The sequence below is a fragment of the Rattus norvegicus genome, chromosome 5 (genome assembly GCF_021556685.1).
Source record: "Rattus norvegicus strain SHRSP/BbbUtx chromosome 5, alternate assembly SHRSP_T2T, whole genome shotgun sequence".
NCBI lineage: Eukaryota > Metazoa > Chordata > Mammalia > Rodentia > Muridae > Rattus > Rattus norvegicus.
In genome coordinates, this window is record NC_141538.1 from 79,099,792 (window position 1) to 79,120,934 (window position 21,143).

The 21,143-nt window shown below is 41.3% G+C and overlaps 1 protein-coding gene across 1 annotated transcript in view; it reads right to left on the bottom strand.

The window, feature by feature from the left end:
- Shoc1 (shortage in chiasmata 1) overlaps window positions 1–21,143 on the bottom strand; it is a 95,797-nt gene that overhangs the window by 38,195 nt on the left and 36,459 nt on the right. The window contains 6 exon segments of the mRNA NM_001446935.1: window positions 1,476–1,580; window positions 3,651–3,827; window positions 4,364–4,489; window positions 7,319–7,723; window positions 15,259–15,501; window positions 17,522–17,616. Of these exon segments, the coding sequence (NP_001433864.1) occupies window positions 1,476–1,580; window positions 3,651–3,827; window positions 4,364–4,489; window positions 7,319–7,723; window positions 15,259–15,501; window positions 17,522–17,616 (1,151 nt within the window).

A 21,143-nucleotide genomic window follows, 5' to 3' on the forward strand; every position in this document is an offset into this window, starting at 1 on the left:
CTCTACAGGCAATGCAAAACACCCAAACACAGAAAAGAATATATCCTATTCTTTCCTGCTTCCTGAACATTAATTCACTCTTCCTGTAAATCTTAGAATCTACACTTAATGGAAACCCTTTTGAAACCTTGTTTCACTGGAATTTTCTTAGTATTTAATTTACATAACTTTGTACCTGAATTTTTTTATATAGTGTATATGACAACCTCATTAGAATATAAACTCAGGGTAAAAATAATATTTACTCATAATTAATATGTGCCTCTGTTAAAACATTGGGATCTAAATCATCACATAAGACAGGGTCTTGCTATAATCTGCAGGATGGTCTTAAATTCCAGAGGTCCTGTTGGCCTACCCAAAGCTGGAGTGACAAGATTACACAACCATAGCTGTCCACTAAGGGCGATTTAAACACGAAAGATCCTAAATCTTGTCCTTGAAGGGTCTTATTTAGTAGATCTAGATTTGAGTAATTAGTGAATGTTGGCTTAGGGTATTTAGTTCATTCCATATGTTCTCCATGCATGTTAAGACTTACATTAGTGCTGCTAGGCTGTCAGGAAACTGAGAGACTGACTAACGTTTTACTTCCTAAGGTTTTCAGACCTGATCCTCAAGACTGTTGTCTGACTTTTAAGTTTTTAAAAAGATTTAGTGTGGGCCAGTCATGGGAGCACACGCCTTTAATCCTATCACTGCAGAGGTAGGCAGAACTCTTGAGTTTGAGGCCAGCCTGGTCTTCACAGTGAGTTCCAGGACAGCCAGGGATACTCTGACCTCAGTCCCCAAAATTATTGTATCTTTACTTATCTGTATGCATGTGCTGGGGGTAAATTCACATGAGTGCAGGTGCTGTGGAGGTCAGAGGCAATAATCCCAGAGGCAGCAGCTCAGCATGAGTGCTGGGAACTGAGCTGGGGTCCACTACAAGAGCACTCTTGACCACTGAGCCATCTCTCCAGCCCCAGAATTAACTTTAAAAGCAAATTGTATCTTTCCAATGGCTCCCTATCCTGTATAGTAAGTGCGACACTATTTTGTACAACATTAAGGCAAAGTTCCAAACATGCACTAAGGGCCTAAAATGTATATGACAAAATGTCAAACTCAGTGCATAATAACAGTTATACATTTAAATCTATAAGGCCATCAGAACTCAGCAATTCAGACCTAGAACAAAGGACATAATCAGAATATATATAGTTCCATTCTGTGCTGGGAGTGTGGCTCAGTGATAGACTGCTTATTTGGTATTAAAGTATTAAGAGGTCTTGAGTTTGATCCCTAGCATTGAAATACATATAATATGTACTATATATGTATATATCCCATTAATAATTATGACAAAGTGATCAGTGTAATAGGAGAGAAGGCTATATAACTTTTCCAGAAGTGTCATCTTTTTCAGAACAGTAAGTTATATCATATGAAATATTCAACAAGAAGAAAATAATAAAAATTTCTCCACCAACCTAATGCTTCATCCAAGCCACATGTTAAAAGGACGTCTCTAATTGTCACCAGCAGATGTAAGAGAGCAGCATGCTTGAACGTCATTTTTCTGTCATCATTTTTATCTATATAAGCAAAAAGATGAATCCATTAGAGTTTTAGAATATATCAGTTCTGATTACCAATAACAGCTAATATCTGTTAGCAAGTGCTTACAATTGCTAGGCTGTGTATAAGCAGGTTACCTCATGGGCTCTCCATAATCCTCTCAGGATGACTGTAATCCTCATTTACAGATGAGGACTCAGCCTTAGTGAGGATAAGTGATGTTCAGGATAGCCCTGAACCCTGACAACTAACTGCAGAGCTCACCCCTAGTGGTAATGACTGTTACATTATGTTTACTATTGTTGGGGGAAAACAGCAGCTCCAACCAAGAAGAAAATTAAATCAGTAACTTGCTAGTTGTTTAAGATAGATTAGAGACTTGTAAATGAAAAGTACTTTGAAATGGAGATAGATATCTGAAAGTGTTATTAGCTCAGAACTAAGACTCATGAGGGGTGAGCCAATTGCCTCCTTAATGTGTTCTACACACTTCCAGAACACCCTGGAGATGAATGCTTGGATTCCTCTGCATGTGAAACTGTGAAGTGAGGAGTAGAGGGCATGCATGTGCCACACACGTGTGTGTCATGTGCCATACATGTGTGTGAGGTCAGGAGGCAACCTGCAAGACTGTCTCCTTCCTCCATGTGGGCTCTAGGAGTCAGGTCATCAGGGTTGGCAGCAAGTGCCTTTATGTGCAAAGCCATCTCGATGGTTCTATTTTATTTCATTTTTGTTGCTGTTGGTTTGTTGCAGGGTCTCACTAAGTAGCTCTGGATGGCCTCAAATTCAGAGATCCACATGCCTCTACTTCCTGAGTTGTATGATTCAAGGCATGAACCATCATGTCCAGCAAAGATTTATTTATTTTTATATTTAAGTGTATGTATGTGTCTGCGTGAGTTCATGTATGCCATGTACAGGCAGAGGACAGATGAAGGTTACAGACACCTAGAACCTAAAGTTACAGGTACTATGAACCGTCATGTGATAACTGAATCTAGGTCCTCGGTAGAGAAGCAAACGTTCTTTAAAAAACTGAGCTATCTTTCCAGCCCACCTACATCATTTTTTTAAAGAAGTTACAAATTTGTTACTATCTGTGTAATTTAATGACTTAGAAAGTTAGACTTCACTAACAGACTAGGTCCAGATAACATGTGGTGAGCACAGTGCACGTGTCTGGTGCCCTGATTTAACTCTAAGCATGAAGCAGAGTACATGGCCACCATCCAGACCTTAAAGTGAGTGGCAGCAGGCAGACTGGCCAAGGGGGTAAGAGCTCAAAATGGTAAGTGTCCTACTGTTTTCTATTAGTGTGCCTTGGCTTGTACTACAGGCAACTGCAAACCCCAAAGGGCAAGCTACAGCAAGGACAGAAATAACTCTAAGAGAAGGCCTCAATCCATGGTCTGAGCAGAAGGGAAAGGGCTCATGTGGGTAAGGAACGGTAGAAAGCCACTGTCTTGTTTCAAAATCTTTTTCTCTGTTCTTTCCTTCCCCAGAACCACACTGTTAGAGGTCAGCAATGACAGCAGTAAGTCCTGGATCTGGCTCTCTGTCAGGAGTCTAAACCCCTCTGCCTATGCAGAAACAGTTATAATGAGCTAACAGCCTCTGATAATTCCTGTCCCCTTGATTTAGGTTTGTCTCAGTAGATTATTCTCATTTCAGGTTGTGGTTCCTGTATTTGTGTGTGTTTGGTAACATGATTTTATATTAGACATCCTCAGTTTTACGTTGTTGGGTGCTGGATATTTTGTGTTTATACACCTTATATTTCATTATAAGATGCAGTTAAGTTCACTGGAAATCATCCTTTATATCTTTCTGTGGTTTTGTTTAGGTAGAGCAGGGCCAAGTACTAGCTCCACTGTGAGTGGTTATAGGGTTAACTTTGGTTTTGCAGTGCAGATCTATTAAATAACACGTGTGTTAGGAGATTCACTGAGAATCTTCTGGGTTTGGCCAGATGTGAGTACTACATGCTAAATTACAGTCAAGGTTTCTTTCAGGTCTGAGGTCTGCATTGCTACAATTGTCTAAAAATGTATCCTTTGGGTGGCAGGGATCTGATCTGTACTCACCTTGGTGAATAGCATCATTTATTATTTTTTCCTGTTCCTTTAAGAAGAATCTTGTTTGGTCAAAATTGACAGTGGCGAACTTCCAGTTAGCAGCAGGGTAGGCACAAAGGCAAACGAGCTTCTGTAAGATAGGGATCGCTGTGGCTTCTAGGAGACAGTATGCTTGGCACTGGGTGTCTGAAAACCAACAGCACTGAAATCAGTGAAAAGCACGGTGTGCTGCTTCTGATACCCAACTCACACCTCCTGCCTGTGGTGAGGCACGGAGGGGCCCGACCATGGGCGAAGAGACAGACTGGAGGCTCTTGCAGTTCCTTCTCACAGGAACAGGAAAGTGGCTTCAGCTTTAGTGAAGGAAGGAGTGACAATTGGTGATCTGGAGTGTGGCAACAGGAGAAAGGCAGAAGCAGAGCACAGGGCATCCCAGGTCTGGAAATAACTTGAAAACAGAAATAGAGTTAAGAAATATCTGTATCCCAGCACTTGGGAGGCAGAGGCAAGCAGATCTCTCAGTTGGAGGCCAGGCTGGTATACACAGTGAGTTCCAGGACAGCCGGGGAGACACAGAGAAACCCTGTCCAGAAAAACCAAAAAAGGAAAAAAGAAAAGAAAAAAAGTTTCTGACACAGGTAAAGACAATTACATGGAAAAAAACGGCATGCTCTAGAAATTCAGGAGAGACTTCCCAGTGATCTTGAAAGCACACTGCTTACCTGATGCGGGGATCCTGATGACATCATCTGCTCTTTCCTGACATCTTTCCTCTGGAGCTTTATTATTAGAAACAACAGGACTTTCTTCTTGAAGAGTCAAAGAATATTTTTCTTTATCTTGAAATTCTAGCAAAAACATTAAATTGTTCAGGAGAAATGCTGCTGCTTTATTTTAACACTGTGTTTAAAATCATAGTGGTTAAATCTTCATGGAAGTCCATTGAGACTGAGTTAAATGAATTACCCAGATCAGTGGACCTAACACTGTGCTGAGAAGCAAGGTGGGTGAGGGAAATGGGATAAACTCTGGCGTCTGCTCCAAATTCTACCTCAGTCCTGAAGCAGCCCTAGATTCCTCATAGGAAAAGTATGATTTCGGATGCCTACCCGAACTACAAGGATCAAACACCAACACCAGTTCTTAACACGTAAAAGACAGCAGCACTGTCCCTTACCCCTCTGTGGCTTTCCAGAGTCTCCCTTCTGTCCCAGGCACACCAGGTTTACTATACAATCTTCAGTTCAGCCATTTTCTACATGAAATCTTAGGTAACTGCCCTCCTTACTTCCAGGCCAAAAACCACTCCTCCTTCAATATGCAATGTGGTATTTGATACAGTCTTCAATGCATGTTGGGTTTCTTATTTTCTAAGTATTTTAGAGACTTCATGTATATGTACATGTGTATGTACAGCTATTTTAACTACTCATGTCATCCACCAATAACATAAGATGCTTTTGAACTGTGCCACCAGCCTGGGACACTTTCGTGTGAGGTGAAAAGTCTGCTGATGGAGTGGGACCTGGGGGCCTGTGCTGCCTATAATCCCAGCACTTAGGACACTAAGGCAGGAGGACCACAGAGTCAAGGCCAGCTATGGCTACACAGAAAGATCCCACCTTAGTAAAATAAAAGTGACCCAAGTAAAACGATGAAAAACATACAAAACCAGATTGTTACTTCAAGTTAATACTGCCAGTTAATTTTAAGTACTCTGAATAGGTTCACTTAAGTGATGTTAATTATTGAGATTTTTGAGAGGGCTAAAGTCATAACATTTCTCATTCCCAATTAACCGTGAAATAAGGCAAGAAGTGAAGTATGACCTTTATTGCTAATAAAGCAAGGTGGAGAACAGGGCTTGAGAGACAAGTGGGCTTTGTGACTAAATGTCTGCCAGAGGTACCGACCCACTCAGTCCTCGCTTAAGCTGGCCCGGGACTCTCACCAGGACAGAGTCGCGACATGGGAGAGGCTCACAACACTTCTTTCTTTGGGCATGCATTCTCTTAAGTGTACACCCATTTCACCCCCAATGTACAACTTACACACTTCTTTCTGCACCTGACCGGGGAGGAATATATACGGGAACGAAAAGGCCAGGAGCATCACACTAACTGAGAGAATGTCAGGGACACAGTCCCTCTTAATAGCAGCACTCTCTTAAAGGTTAGTAAGTTAGCTTTTTTTTAAATAAGAAAGTATCCTTCTTATCTCTTTCAACATGTTTGCTGTGGGCCCTTATTTATGATGCTAATGTGTCCCTATAAGCTCTTCTCACAAGTATAACAAGCAGAAGAGGGTGCCAGTGTTAACTAACATGGGATTCCTTTTCAACCCAAAGAGGAGTAGAATCTGGAAACAAACCTAAAAACAACAAATTTTCTTTCCCTCGAGCGTGCGTGTATGTGTGAGTATGTGTGAGTGTGTGCGTGTGTGAGTGTGAGTGTGTGTATATGAGTGTGTGTGAGTGTGTGAGTGTGTGTATATGAGTGTGTGTGAGTGTGTGAGTGTGTGTATATGAGTGTGTGTGAGTGTGTGAGTGTGTGTGAGAGTGTGTGTGTGAGTGTGTGAGTGTGTGTGAGTGTGTGTGTGAGCGTGTGTGTGTTTGAGTGTGCACACGTGCGTGGTGCATGTGTGTAGATATAGAGGACAATCTTTGGTGTCTTTGGTTGCTATTTACTTTTTTCTTTTGAGACTGGTCTGGGGCTCACTGTACTACTTTTGATGTGGTTACAAGAGGGAAAATATAATTATTACAGTATAAATGGAAACTCTTTGATAATATTATAAAGATTAATAAGCAATTAAATGAGAAAAATGTCTAAACTCATATTATAAAGTATGCTTAAATACTAAGACAACCCCCTAGCTAAGGAACTATTGGTAACTGAGAGTTGCTGGGAGAGGGACTGTTAGTTTCCTCTAAGGGTACAGCCTCTAACATGCTCCAATGGCTGGCCACAATAGACTAATGAGATTTGATGGGTTAAAAAAGGAGTAGATCTGACGAGACGGCTCTGAGATTAAGATCGGTTACTGCTCTTCCAGAGGACCCAAGTTCATTTGCCAGTACACACATGGCAGCTCACAACTGTCTGCATCTCCAGTTCCAAGGCTCCAACATCCTCTTCTAGCTTCCATGGGCACCAGGCACACACAGTGCACACATACATGCAAGCAAAATACCCATGCACATAAAATACAACAATCTTTTAAAGAATGAGGACATGAAGTTGGATAAATGTGAATTGGAGGGAAGATATGGGAGGATGAGGGGAAGGGGAAATGATAATGTTAAAAGGACAATGTTTGAAATTTTTGAAGAATTAATAAAACTATTTTTAAAAGTACTGAGATAGGATTGTAAGTGAATAAGAAAGATCAAGTTAGGAATACTAAATTTATATATCTAAGTTATAGAAAGCAGGTTTTATAAGTGATAGCTTTGTTACAAATGAAATTTGCCTTTAATCCTTGAAAGCATATTTCTATCCATACCTAAATGTATATGTACACACCTATCTCTATCTATAATAAGTATCAGTGGTGCTCTCCGTCACTATGAGAAACTGTACGATTTCTCTGAAAGAGCCTTTTTCTTGCACTGTGTAATGGACAGTGCCCAGTGCAAGCTGTTACATGTCTATGGCAAATCTTACTGCGTTACCCACCATTGTTTTGGTCTTGGCTTTTGACTTCAGCTTCTGACAAGAAAGTCTGGTGTTTACTTCTCAGAATAATAAACTCGCTCAAAAGGTCCAAATCATCTCGGTTTTTATCATAAGATGTCTTGATCTGTGAAGAGGAGGCTGACTCAACAGACGGTACAGGATTACCAAGTCCAACACAGCCGTTGTCCGTCTTCTGCATCATTCGAGCAGCTGGTTCTTGGCCACTCTTTGGATTTGCTTCCATGTTTGAATTTTTAACAGAGGCACGTTGTTCAGCAGACAAACGAAGGCGTGGCCCTTCCCGTTCTGAAGACGGCCTCTTCTGGGGATGTAATTGGTGAGCGTCTGCAGATTTCTCACTGATTGGCAGGAGGAGCGAGGGGCTATTCTTAGGTTCTAGCCACGCTGGAAATAAGAAAATAAGATTCCAAAATGACTTCTACACCTAAATGAATACTTTTACTTGTAATTTTCTTTTAACATAATTTGATCTTTAGAGGTAGTTTGTTTACTATTTGGAAAATCCATTTTTGATTCTAAATAAAATAAGCTTTAAAAAAAAAAGTCATAGGCTTACCATTTCCTTCCTTCCTTCCTTCCTTCCTTCCTTCCTTCCTTCCTTCCTTCCTTTGCTGTTTCTATCTATCTATCTATCATCTATCTATCTATCTATCTATCTATCTATCTATCTATCTATCTATCTATCTGTCTCCTGGAACTCTTTTACTCTGTTTAAGCTTAGCCTGTCCTTGCCTCCTAAATGCTAGGATTAAAGGCACGAATGACCACCACCTGACAACCTCCCGCACCCCCACTATCCCCCAATAGGGCCTCCCTGTGTAGCCCTGGCTATCCTGGCACGCACTCCGTAGACCAGGCTAGTCTTGAACTCAGAGATCAGCCCGCATCTGCCTCCTGGGTGCTGGGATTAAAGGCGCACACTACTACCACTGGGCCATCTCTTTTTCTTTTTTAAAAATTATTTAATTTTTTTGTTTTTTATTGCTTATTTTAATTTTGTTTAAATTGGTTATTTTCTCTAAAAGACATTTTATAATAGTTGACCCATAGTTTATGCAACACATCACAAAGATAATTCTGCAATGAATTTGAAATCTAGTTCAACTGACTTATGCAGCTTCATCCTTCAGTGTGTCTTCAGTAATTTTATTTATAGCATATGAAAGTTAAATAATTTACATTTTGTACAAAATCACAAAAGGTCTCCTATGCCATGAACAATGTTCCCATCTCCTTAATGAGAAAGTTTTCTGGGCTGAGGATGATGTTCAGTGACGAACACGAAATACACTGCTTTATGCTCCACTGTAAATTCAATCCCTAGATTAGAGAGATGAGGGCAGAGAGAAGGAGGTCAAGAGAGGGTGGGCAGAGAGGAAATAAAGAGAGAAATAGGAGGGGAAAGTAAAGCATAGAAAATAAAGTATGGGGCTGGGGATTTAGCTCAGTGGAAGAGCGCTTGCCTAGGAAGCGCAAGGCCCTGGGTTCGGTCCCCAGCTCCGGAAAAAAGAACCAAAAAAAAAAATAAAATAAAATAAAAGAAAATAAAGTATAAGCAAAAATGTGCATAACATGATTAAAAACTTTCAAGGTTTGATATATATACATATGTATTATAAAAGTATGGAAAATATAAGAAATACTATTTTCTTTCATTTTGATTAAATTAATTAAGCTCCTTTTCTAGTGCATGTAGCTGGCAGAGGAGGGAAGAGACATGGCACTGACTAGACTCAATATCGGTGCCAGCACTGGGAAGTGGTCCTGGCTTTGGGCTGCCTAAAGGCAGTGGGGATCCCTGTTTGTCTTATCTGTCAGTCTATTTGATCTCTGGATAAACTGCTTCCGACAACAGCTATACAAAATGCAGAACGGGTCTGCTGGCCTTCTTAAATGAGACTGTGCTCCTCTCCCGGTCGGTTCGGAAGCAGATAGACGTGCTAGAGATAGACGTGCTAGAGGTTTGAACGCACTGATTTATGTTTTATCTGCCTGGTTTGAGGCAGCATTTATTTAGCTCTAAATTATTCCCAAGTTGCTTTGTAAGGAGAAATGTTTAAACACAAGATATTTGGGGCTTTCTTTTTCTTTTAAAATCAGTAATACGCATTTTCTTTTTAAAAATTATTTATTATTTCATGTACATTGGTGTTTTGCCTGTAAGCATGTCTGTGTGAGGGTGTCAGATCCCCTGCAACTGGAGTTACAGACAATTTTGAACAGACATGTGTGTGCCAGGAATTGAACCCAGATCCTCTGAAAGAGCAGCCAGTGCTCTTAACCACTGAGCCATCTCTCCAGTCCATCTCTTTTTCTTAATACCAGTTGCCAGACAATGAAGATATTCTAGTAAAACGCTGTTGCTGACTGGTTACAATGAGTCATACATATCCTTGGAGAAAGGGCTAAATATAAAATATATTTTTAAATTCTTATAAATTAATATTTTAAAAGAAACCTAATTAAAAAGTTGGCAAAAGATTTGAACATCACACACACACACACACACACACACACACACACACACACACACCCTACAATAGATGAATCATGATGGTAAATAAAGTAGGTCACAACAGACCAATATTTGACAGCTTTCATTTATAAAGAATATTTAGGAGAAGCAACTTCATAGAGACAGAGTACAAATTAGTTATTCTACAGCTGGGTAGAACAGAGAGTGACTGCTATGGGATTTGAAAGAAAGGGTTAATAAGTTTTCTGAAATTGTGTGTGTAATTTAGATTTAACTTGCATAGTAAATTCTATTACAATAAATCTGGTCACCAAGTATGTAAAGATACTCGTCACTATTAGGCATTGGGGAAATAAAGCCATAATAAACATTGCACATGCCCATAGAATAGCTGCTACTATGTTGACAAGGACACAGAGTAACTGAAATTCACACATTGCTGGTGGGCATGCATAATGATGAAAGAATTTTGGAAAACAATTTAATAATTTCTTATAAAATCAAATATAAACCTAAAGCACCTACAGCAACAATAAACAACAATTTTACTTCTGTATATTCTCTCAAGAAAAATACTACCATGTCTGTAAGAAGACAGCATGGAGAAAAATGCAAATTGACCCACTCTTTTTTTTTTCTTTTTCTTTTTTTCCGGAGCTGGGGACTGAACCCAAAATTGACTCACTCTTATCTTCTTGTACAAAGCTCAAGTCCAAGTGGATCAAAGACCTCCACATAAAACCAGATACACTCAAACTAATAAAAGAGAAAGTGAGGAAGAGCCTTGAACATATAGGCCCAGGGGAAAATTTCCTGAACAGAACACCAATGGCTTATGCTGTAACATCAGGAATTGACAAATGGGACCTCATAAAATGCAAAGCTTCTGTAAGGCAAAGGACACTGTTAATAGGACAAAATGGCAACCAACAGATTGGGAAAAGATCTTTACCAATCCTACATCTGATAAAGGACTAATATCTAATATATACAAAGACCTCAAGAAGTTAGACTCCAAAGAATCAAATAACCCTATTAAATGGGATACAGAGCTAAACAAAGAATTCTCAACTGAGGAATACTGAATGACTGAGAAGCACCTAAAGAAGTGTTCAACATCCTTAGTCATCAGGGAAATGCAAAACAAAAGAACCCTGAGATTCCACCTCCTACCAGTCAGAATGGCTAACAAAAACTCAATTGATAGTAGATGCTGGTGAGGATATGGAGAAAGAGGAACACTCCTCCATTGTTGGTGGGATTGCAAACTGGTACAACCATTCTGGAAATCACTCTGGAGGTTCCTCAGAAAATTGGACATTACACTACCTGAGGACCCAGCTATACCTCTCTTGGGCATATACCCAAAAGATGCTCCAATATATAACAAAGACACACAATCCACTATGTTCATAGCAGCCTTATTTATAATAGCCAGAAGCTGGAAAGAACCCAGATGCCCTTCAACAGAGGAATGGATACAGAAAATGTGGTACATCTACACAATGGAATATTACTCAGCTATCAAAAACAATGACTTCATGAAATTCATAGGCAAATGGAGGGAACTGGAAAATATCATCCTGTGTGAGGTAACCCAATCACAGAAAAACACACATGGTATGCACTCACTCACTGATAAGTGGATATTAGCCTAAAAGCTTGGAATATCTAAGAAAGAATTCACAGATCATATGAAGCCCAAGAAGAAGGAAGACCAAATTATTATATGTGGATAATTCATTCCTTCTTAGAAGGGAGAACAAAATACTCACGGGAGGAAATACAGGGACGAAGAATAGAGCAGGGACTGAAGGAAAGGTCATACAGAGACTGGGAATCCATTTGATATGCAGCCACCAAACCCAGTCACTATTGCTGATGCCAAGAAGTGCTTGCTGACAGGAGCCTGATATAAGTGTCTCCTGAGAGGCTCTGCCATAGTCCTACTGATACAGAAGAGGATGCTTGCAGCTAACCATAGGACTAAACAAGGGGACCTCAATGGAGGAATTAGAGAAGACTGAAGGAGCTAATGGGGTTTGCAAACCCACAGGAAGAACAACAATATTAACCAACCAGACCCCACCAGAGCTCCCAGGGACTAAATCACCAACCAATGAGTACACATTGAGGGACCCATGGTTTCAGCCACATTTGTAGCAGATGATGGCGTTGTCCAGCACCAATAGGAGGAAAAGCCCTTGGTCCTGTGAAGGCTTGTTTCCCCAATATTCAGAAGTGCCAGGGCGTTGAGGTAGGAGTGGGTGGGTGGGAGTGGGAGCATCCTCATAGAAGCAGGAGGAGGGGGAAGGGGAGAGGGAGGAGGGGGTATGGGAGAGAAGGGAAAGGGGATAACATTTGAAATGTAAATACATAAAATATCCAAAAAATACAAATATTTAAAAAAAAGATTTGCACAAGAACACTCATAGAAGTGTTGCTGAATTAGCGTTACACATAGCATGAATGAATCTCACAAATGCTGTGGTGGGTTGAAGAGTCCAGGCAGTAAAGAGTCCACACTACCTGACTCTATAATGAACAGGGGATACTAACCTCAGGGCTTGCTGAGGACTGAGGGGAAAAGCTGTAGAAAGTAATAAGGTAGAGGGAGAATGACTGAAAGAGAACTTTCTGGGATGGAAATATTCTTTTAGTTATGGTGGTTTTAAAGGTACATACATTTGTCATGATGCACCAAGTTATACAATTATAGCTAAAATTCTTCCCGCTCCCCGAAGGAGACATAAAGCAATGTCTGCCCCTCCTCCTGAGGTCCCAACAGAGGCATGATTACACCAAAGTTCAGTTGAGCCCAGCACATTTGTGAGGCTTTTTTACAGCGTGTAGGTGAGGGTTACTTAGTGGGGTGTGGGCACTCCTCCACAACCAAACACCACCGAGGCTTTCCTGCAGCTGCATAGAGGGAATGGGTACAGTTGTGTACATAAATTATATCATAAGGTTGATTTGGAGCAACTAAATAATCTAACCACATGAAGTATATGGCTAGTGTTTAACAATAATCTTTAAAAAGAAAAAAAAATGTGCCTTCTTCCTTCAAAATGGTCTATGCGGGCTTTTGTGGTTGTTTTGAGACAGGGTTTCACATTGCCCAAGATGGCCTCAGATTTGCTATATAATTGAGGATAGTCTTGAACTTTTTTTTTAAAAAAAGATTTATTTACCTAAGTATATGAACAAGTTGCTGTTTTCAGACACACCAGAAGAGGGCATCAGATACCATTGCAGACGGTTGTGAGCCACCGGGAATTGAACTCAGGACCTCTAGAAGAGCAGTCAGTGCTCTTAACCACTGAGCCATCTCTCCGGCCCAGTCTTGAACTTTTTATCCACTGCCTCTATTTCCTAAGTTCTATGACTGTAAGATGAGCCTCCATCTCCAGTTTTATGAGATTTGGCGATCCAATGCAGGCCTTTGTGAAACCCAGGCAGGTACTGTTCAACTGAGCTCATCCTTAGCCCCCTCGTCTTTGCTTTTCTTAGAAACACTGAGACAAGAGACGGTTTTCTTTTCTCTCATTCTACCACATTTAGGAGACAAGTGTGAGAGTAATGCTTAAGGACAGCTCGCACCTGCCTCGGCCTGTGAGCGCTAAGGTCTGAGTTAGCTTCGATCGCATGGTCTGTCTGTTCAAAGTGGAAACTAGTCAAGAGTCCGGGCGCATTACTGCCATGTGAGACCGTGAGGCCAGTCTGTGCAACACCAACAGTAAGCATCCGAAGTCGTCCACAGTTAGCATTGTAAGAGCGAACCGGAAGTCGTCCACAGTTAGCATTGTAAGAACGAACCGGAAGCTTCCCGGAGTCAAGAATGAACACAGAGGCTGCCATTCGCTAACCCTGAAGCTTTTGATTAGATAATCTGGTTATCAAATGATTAGAAACTGCTGATTATTTTACTTTCCTGACTATTTTCATCCACAATTATTTTTCTAGACACCCTTACTCTGACAACTTGGCTATGGGGTCTACAAACAGTTATTGCTTCTTTTTGTTGTTGTTTTGAGACAGGGTTTCTCTATGCAGCCCTGGTGTCCTGGAACTTGCTCTGTAAATCAGGCTGGCCTCCAACTCACAGAGATCCACCTGCCTCTGCCTGCTGTGTGCTGGGATTAAAGGCGTGCACCATCACTGCCTGGCTGGTTACTGCTTCTTAAACTTCACGATTAAACTACTATAACAATTCTAGTGGAGTAAGAATGGTTTCCTTTAACCTCAAATTTGTTGCTTCTGATATTCCATACAGTTTTAGATATGTTGGATATTTCAAGACCCCATAAAGTTTTCTTCTGCTTAATTTTCTTACAGTAGTCCTAAACTCTTCTAATATTTTTATTTTTGAAATTAAAATGTGATTACATCATCACACCCCCAGTACACAGATACACCTGCTCAGTCCATACATGCTTCTGAGTTTATGACTGCATGGCTGAGCACCTGGTATTCTAGAACCAGCTCGGGGCGGAAGCTCTTCCCTGAAGAAGACTTTCTCCAGCATTCCTTAGTTCCTGAGTACTTTGTGCAGGGCTGAGGCCCCAGAAGATCCCCATCAGTGTTAGCATGCTACTGCTGACATTCTTCTTCAGGTCTTGCTAAGCAGCCATGTTGAAAATACTTCATGGACACAGTTTCTCCCGAGTTTCTTGGAGACAGTCTCACAGCAAACTTCTTGTTCCTCCGGTTCTTATCCAATCTCTGTCACGTCCCATTCCCTCCCACTATGCTCCCTGACGTTCAGATGTCTTAGGTGAGTCGGTTGGGACTGGGCACCCATCGTGCAGTCAGTAACCTGTCCTCTTTGCTCAGCAGTGGGGTTCTGTAATGGTCAGGAAGACTTCCTTTGATGAGGGCTGATCCTCCAATGCCCTTATTGCCCCATGAATCCTTTAGGACTGGGATGGACTCCCACACCTTTGCTGTACTCTGTCCTCCTTCCTCCCATAAGAACTCGGAGCCTTCACTCTTCCAGAACACCGTGCTAATTTGTGTCCCAATTCCTTATCTCCTTAGGCCAGTTTCCAATTGATGTTAATACCTAAAGCTCACTTTTATTTACTGTCTATAACAAACTTTTTCTCAAACTATGCTTCTCAAATCCTTTACAACTGAAACTTACTACTTATTGTAGAAACTAATTTTTGAAAGTACGCACACATATTTATTATTGAAATGGCTAGAAATTTTTAAAGTGTAAAATTTTAGGCAGAGTAGGATTTTAGGGTTAGCTGATGAAACTCCCATATTTTTCCCAAGAAGAAAGCAGAGCCCAGGAAGGCCAGAGGTCGTAAGACGGCAGAACAGAGGTACACTGGGAATGCTAAGCCTCAGCCACAGCTTCCCTAGTCACTGAGGACAGACCGAGTGCTGTACATCTCACAGGAGGGGTCACGCACGTCATGTACTATTCTACACTTACACTCCAGCTCAAGTACTTTTGTAGGCAGAAAGATCTCCAGCTTAGTCTCCTGAGCAGACAGACCATTATGACACAGATACGCCTGCAGATGCTCCAACGTTTCAGCCATTACTGGATTTAGTCTTGCTTGTCTCCACCCCTTTGTTTTTGCAGGGTGAATCACAAGGCTGTCTCCTTTGACAGAAAAAATGTTCCTCATATCTGCAAGTGAATATTGACTGCTGGTTTCTTGAAATCTTGGAACTTGAAAACAAACACAGGGAAAAATTAATGAAAAACAGTAAACTGACTCATACTGGGCTTTCTCATAAAATGTATTTCAGACAGCAGGAAATAGCAAAACTCCAAGTTATATCTGGTTTATTGTTCTCAAAGTTTTAATATTTGTACAAATCCACATTAGTTTAACAGTTTAACAATAGAAATCACACAAATAATTTTTTCTTCTTCTCCTTTTTTTCCCTTTGAGGTAGTTTCCTACAGCACAGGCAGTCCTGAACTTTCAGTGTGGTTGAGAATGACTGAGCACTGACCTCCTGCCTCCCCCTCCAGAGCTCTGGTATCCACAGGCATGTGGTAACAGACCTAGTCCATGCAGCGCTGGGGACTGAACCCAGCTCTATCAACCAAGGTACTTCCCCAGCCCTCAGAGGATTTATTCAATCTTTGGACTATCAAAAAGTTAAAATCCCTCCAAATTTAGTAGTAAAAGAACTGCATTTTGATTGTTTAAAAATTACTAACCTAGGGCTAGAGAGGTGGCTCAGTGGTTAAGAGCACTGACTGCTCTTCCAGAGGTCCTGAGTTCAAATCCCAGCAACCACATGGTGGCTCACAACCATCTGTAATGAGGTCAGATGCTCTCTTCTGGTGTGTCTGAAGACAGCTACAGTGTATTTATATATAATAAATAAATAAATCTTTAAGAAAATTACTAACCTAATGTGCTTGATAAGATTTGGAAGAACAGAAGATTTATTAAGTCATGAATTCTAACTCATTATAGCAAGCTTAAATAAGACACACTTGCCCAGATTTCAGGGTGATGTCATTTTGGGCATTATGATACGAACATTACTATGTGGACACTTTTAGCCCAGCTGGTGGAATCATAGCATACAGAAGAAATGGAGGAGCACAACCACCTGACATACAGTCTGTGCTATAAGCACCCACCCAAAATTAACATCAGAAATTCTGAAATTATAATTTTGGGATGATATTTTTAACACTAATAACTAAAACAGATAAGTACCAGCATTAATATTAGCAATTACCAAAAGCATGTCATTGTACTAAATATTTTCCAAGTATCATTTCTAAGCTATACATGGAAGAATCCTATGAGGTAGATATTATTTTCAGTTTTATTGACTTAGTCAGCAAAGAACTGAATATATTTAGAAGGAAAATTTAATCACTGATTCATTATCACAGATGAGAAAATGAGTATCTGATCCTGGAGGCAGGAGGATTAACAGTTCAGGATCATTCTGAGCCGCACAGCCTAGCCTATAGGAGTCATAGTCTTGAAAGAAAGAAAGAAAGAAAGAAAGAAAGAAAGAAAGAAAGAAAGAAAGAAAGAAAGAAGAAGAGAAAGAAGGAAAGAAAGAAAGAAAAAGAAAGAAAGAACTATCTGTGTGATTCACTGTCATGGTTCACAAGGACTTTCACATTATTTTCACTTCTTTTTTGAGACAGGGTCTTTCTACATAGCCAGATGTTTGTCCTGGAACTTGCTGTGTAGACCAGCTGGCCTCAAACTCACAGAGATTAGCCTATGTCTACCTCCCAAGAGCTGGGATTAAAGGCGTGAGCCTCCACCACCCGGCTTGTATGTGTCTTTTATAGATACATGTTTTAGAAAATACACAGTTTCTCATTGTTCTCATTGTATATAGACAGTCTTGGAGGGGCTTATTCAACTCAAAATTATTCTATTAAATTACAAATGGAGTTTGCTAAAGGTTTTAAACATCCTTCTTAGAAAGCTTGAAAAATGGAAATGAAAAATTTAACATTACTTTTCACATTAGAACAGACTAAGAAATACAAAGAATTACACATATACATCTATAAGTATAGGTTAGATTGTCTGTTTTCTCTTTATTTCTTAGATAAGAACTATGAGAAAATCAGCAAGACTGACTTTATACAGTGAGCCTCTAGAGGACACCTGGACTTGGTGTGCGTTCCACGATAGGAAACGGTCACATCGTACTCTTTTCATTCTATTTGCCATTCAGTAGCAAGCACTCTGTACCTGTGAGCAAGAACGAGACCCAAGAGTTTCTGCAGCTCCCCAGCTGCCACAGCATACAATACGTGTTAGCTGATTCTCCAGCGCCCAGCAAATTACTGTGAAGGAAGAATCAAAGTCTAATTCATCAATAGTATTGGCTGTTTTATTCAACCATATTTTAAGAAAAGTACTTTTCTAAGTTTTTTACATGTAAATGCAAGTAAAAATAAACTTTATTTTGTAAATGCTTAAGCTGAAATAGAGCTGAATAAACCAAATTGCGAATTACCTTTTCCTTCTCTTAAAGACTTGGCACCAGCTGGTAATAGTGGTGCTCACCTTTGACCCCACCACTTGGGAGGCAGAGGCAGGCAGATCTCCTAGTTCAAGGTCAGCCTAGTCTACAGAGTGAGTTCCAGGACAGCCAGAGCTACACAGAGAAAACTTGGAAAACCAAAGGAAAAAAGACTTGGTATTAATAAATTTCTCAGTCAGTCCTGTGGGCACAAACATGATTGTGACACTCAATCTTCTCATTAACGTGGCTGGATTCAGAACCACCAGAGAGACTGGCGAGGCACAGTGATGTGTGTCTGCCAGGGTATATCAGTCAGGGCATTTCCATCAACTGAGGGCTGCGTGGGTGGTACCAGCCCAAGGCCAGGATGAAAGGAAAGGACAAAAGGAGAGAATGAGAAAGCAAAGGAGCATTAGCCTCCCTGTCTCTGCTTCCTTGCCAACCATGGAGTGAACAGTGCTCTCCGCCATAAGCTCCTACTGCTATAATGATGCACTGCCCAAGCACACAGGCCAAGCCAGTATGGACTAAACCCCTGAAACCTGAAACAAGGCAAACCCTTCCTCACTTAAGCTGCTTCAGGCAGATATCTGGTTGTAGCCATGACAATGGTTGATTACTGGTGTCTACTTGTAACAAGTTTACAGTGAAATTTGGGACTAAAAAACAGAGTTGGGAGGATAGGGAAAACATGCAATTTGGCTAGAAAAGGGTGTTTAAATTTCTAGATAATGAAGATGGTCTAATAAAGGGATCAGCACCACTAAAGAGGAGCTAAGCAGTGCACCGTTCCCATAAGAAAGGTATCTGTGGGCATCTCAGGAATTGGATCCACACAACAGGCTCTGAGGTGTAACTCATCCGACATGCTTTCCTGAGAAGTGAGTGGTGGGACACCTTGCTCCCACAGGGCCATCAAGGGAAGTGGTTTCATTAGTTCAAGTTCCTAGCTCCTCAGACACAGCTATAGCCATGGTGTGGGGTGGCCTGACTATGTTTTAACTGGCAGAAGACACTGGCATCTTGACACGATGCTGGATCTCCAGGCATACAGAATAGAAAACGTATGGCTTCATGTAGACTTCAACCCACATTTTAAAAAGAAGACCTGGAAGGACAGGTAGTGTGTAACAAACACACTCCTTCATGGAGCTCTGAGCACTTGATAGTGGAGGAGCTGATTGGTGAAGGTGAAGCTGCAGTGAAAGCCTGGGCGGCTGGAGTCGCCAACATACGGAACGTCTACCAAGGAAGATCACAGGCAATGAGAGGAGCAAACCCAAGAGAGCTATTTGGATGTCAACTTGACACAAGTTAAAGACATCCCTAACCTCAATGAGGAGAATGTCTCCTTAAGGTGGGGCTTTAGGCAAGTCCGTAGGACACTGTAAAATTAATGATTGATGGGGGTGGAGGGCAGCCCATCGCGGGTGCTGCCATCCCTGGGATGGTGGTCCAGGGTTCTATAAAAAGCAGGCTGAGCAAGCCATGAGACTTGAGCAGTAATCGGCACCCTCCTTGGTCTCTGCATCAGCTCCTGTCTGCAGGTTCCTGCCCTGCTTCAGTTCCTGTCCTGACTGCCTTCCACGTGATTCGACAGTGTAAGAAAACAAACAAACAAGCAAACTCTTTTTTCCCAGGTTATTTTTGGCCACAGTGTTTCATCACAGCAATAAAAAAAACATAATTTAAAAAGCGAGGGGTCCCCTTGGAGCAGACGTCAGGAGACTGAGTGCTTCAGAGGCTGGACGTGAAACTGCAGGCTTTGGTGTTTGTCCTGAGGGGCTTGGCTCTACTTTCATCCTTCCTTTCTACGCTCCTCTTCCTCCATTTCAGAAGGGGACTCCTGCTGTAATCAGCACAATATAATTTTCCTTTTAATTTTATAGAGGTTCAAGTAAGAGGTTGCCTTGAGTCTCCATTGAGACTCTGAATTTGGACTCTCAAACCATGTGAAAAGTTAAGCAAAGAGACAGACTGAATACATTTGGACTAGAGCCTTTGGAGACATGGGATGGGGTGTTGTGTTTAAAGCGAAGTGTCTGGGTGTAAAGTTGACTGTGCGTAGAACATTTTCTGTATTAGTTAACTTTCCATCACTGTAACCAAATAACTGAAGGAATAAATTAAGGGCAAATGAATTTAATTTGGTTCTTGGTTTCCGAGGGTTCAGTCCAAGAGCGTAGCCCCATGAGCTTGGGTAAACATCATGGTGGTAGGAGCACTGGGCAGCAGACAGCTGTGTACTTCATGGCTCAGCAGAAAGCAGAGGCAGGGGATGCTGGTGCCCATTTGAAAGCTGAAAACAGCCTGAAAACCAAGTAAAACCACCAAGATTCACTCTCTGTGCCTTTGCCCTGTTAGGAGAGCTGACCCGCCTGTGCCACTGTGAAAAGTCACAGCAGGTATCCACCCATCTCCCATGATGCTCTGGGATTTGTTGTCTTCCCATCAACACAGTTTCTATAACACGGCCATTGGACTTACAACGAGGCAGATGAGGTTGGATGAGGTACCTTTCCTCTGGCTAAAGCTGCTTTGCTGCAGGCCACACTGCTCAGCACACAGAGTTCTAGATAAGTTTCTGAGGTTTTGCAAAAGCCTCACTTTGCACACAGGTATGGGGAGAGTTCTTAGAACCTTTAGTTACTCACAGCAGAGCACAAGACAAGCTAAAGTTCTCACAAAGGTGTGCTGGCCAGTTACTTTCGTGTCAACTTGACACAAACTAAAGTTATCTGAAAGGAGAGAACCTCAGTGAGAAACTGCCTCCCTGATACAGACAAGCCTGTAGGGCACTTTTTAAAATTAGTGACTGATGGGGAAGGGCCTGGGTTCTATAAGAAAGCAGGCTAAGCAAGACATGAGCAGGCCAACAATCGGCACTGCTTCATGGCCTCTGCACTGGCTCCTGACCCCAGGCCCTGCCCTCACTGCTTCTGATGATGCTCTGTTATATGAAACTGTGAGTTAAATGATCTTTCCCTCCTTTCCTTCCTCACCCCCACAAAAAAATTAACATTCTCTTGGCTTTATAATTAAGGCACACTTTTTTAAAAATACAGGTAACCCATGTAGCCCAGGTGGTCTGAAATTTATGACTCTACTGCTCAGACTGCCAAATGCTGAAATTACATCAATAATCTCAACGCTTAGACTTAAAACGTTTTTTAAACGGGAATTTTAAAGGTTCTAGTCATGGAAACCAGATGGAAGTGACTTATCTCTCGAAGTGGTGTGTAACTTTCAGTTGTTTCGAGTGATTCTAGATCCATTAACTGTTTTAAAAGCCATTTTGTTCTAGCTGCCAAATCACAATGCATCAGGCAAGACTTGTTTCCTAAA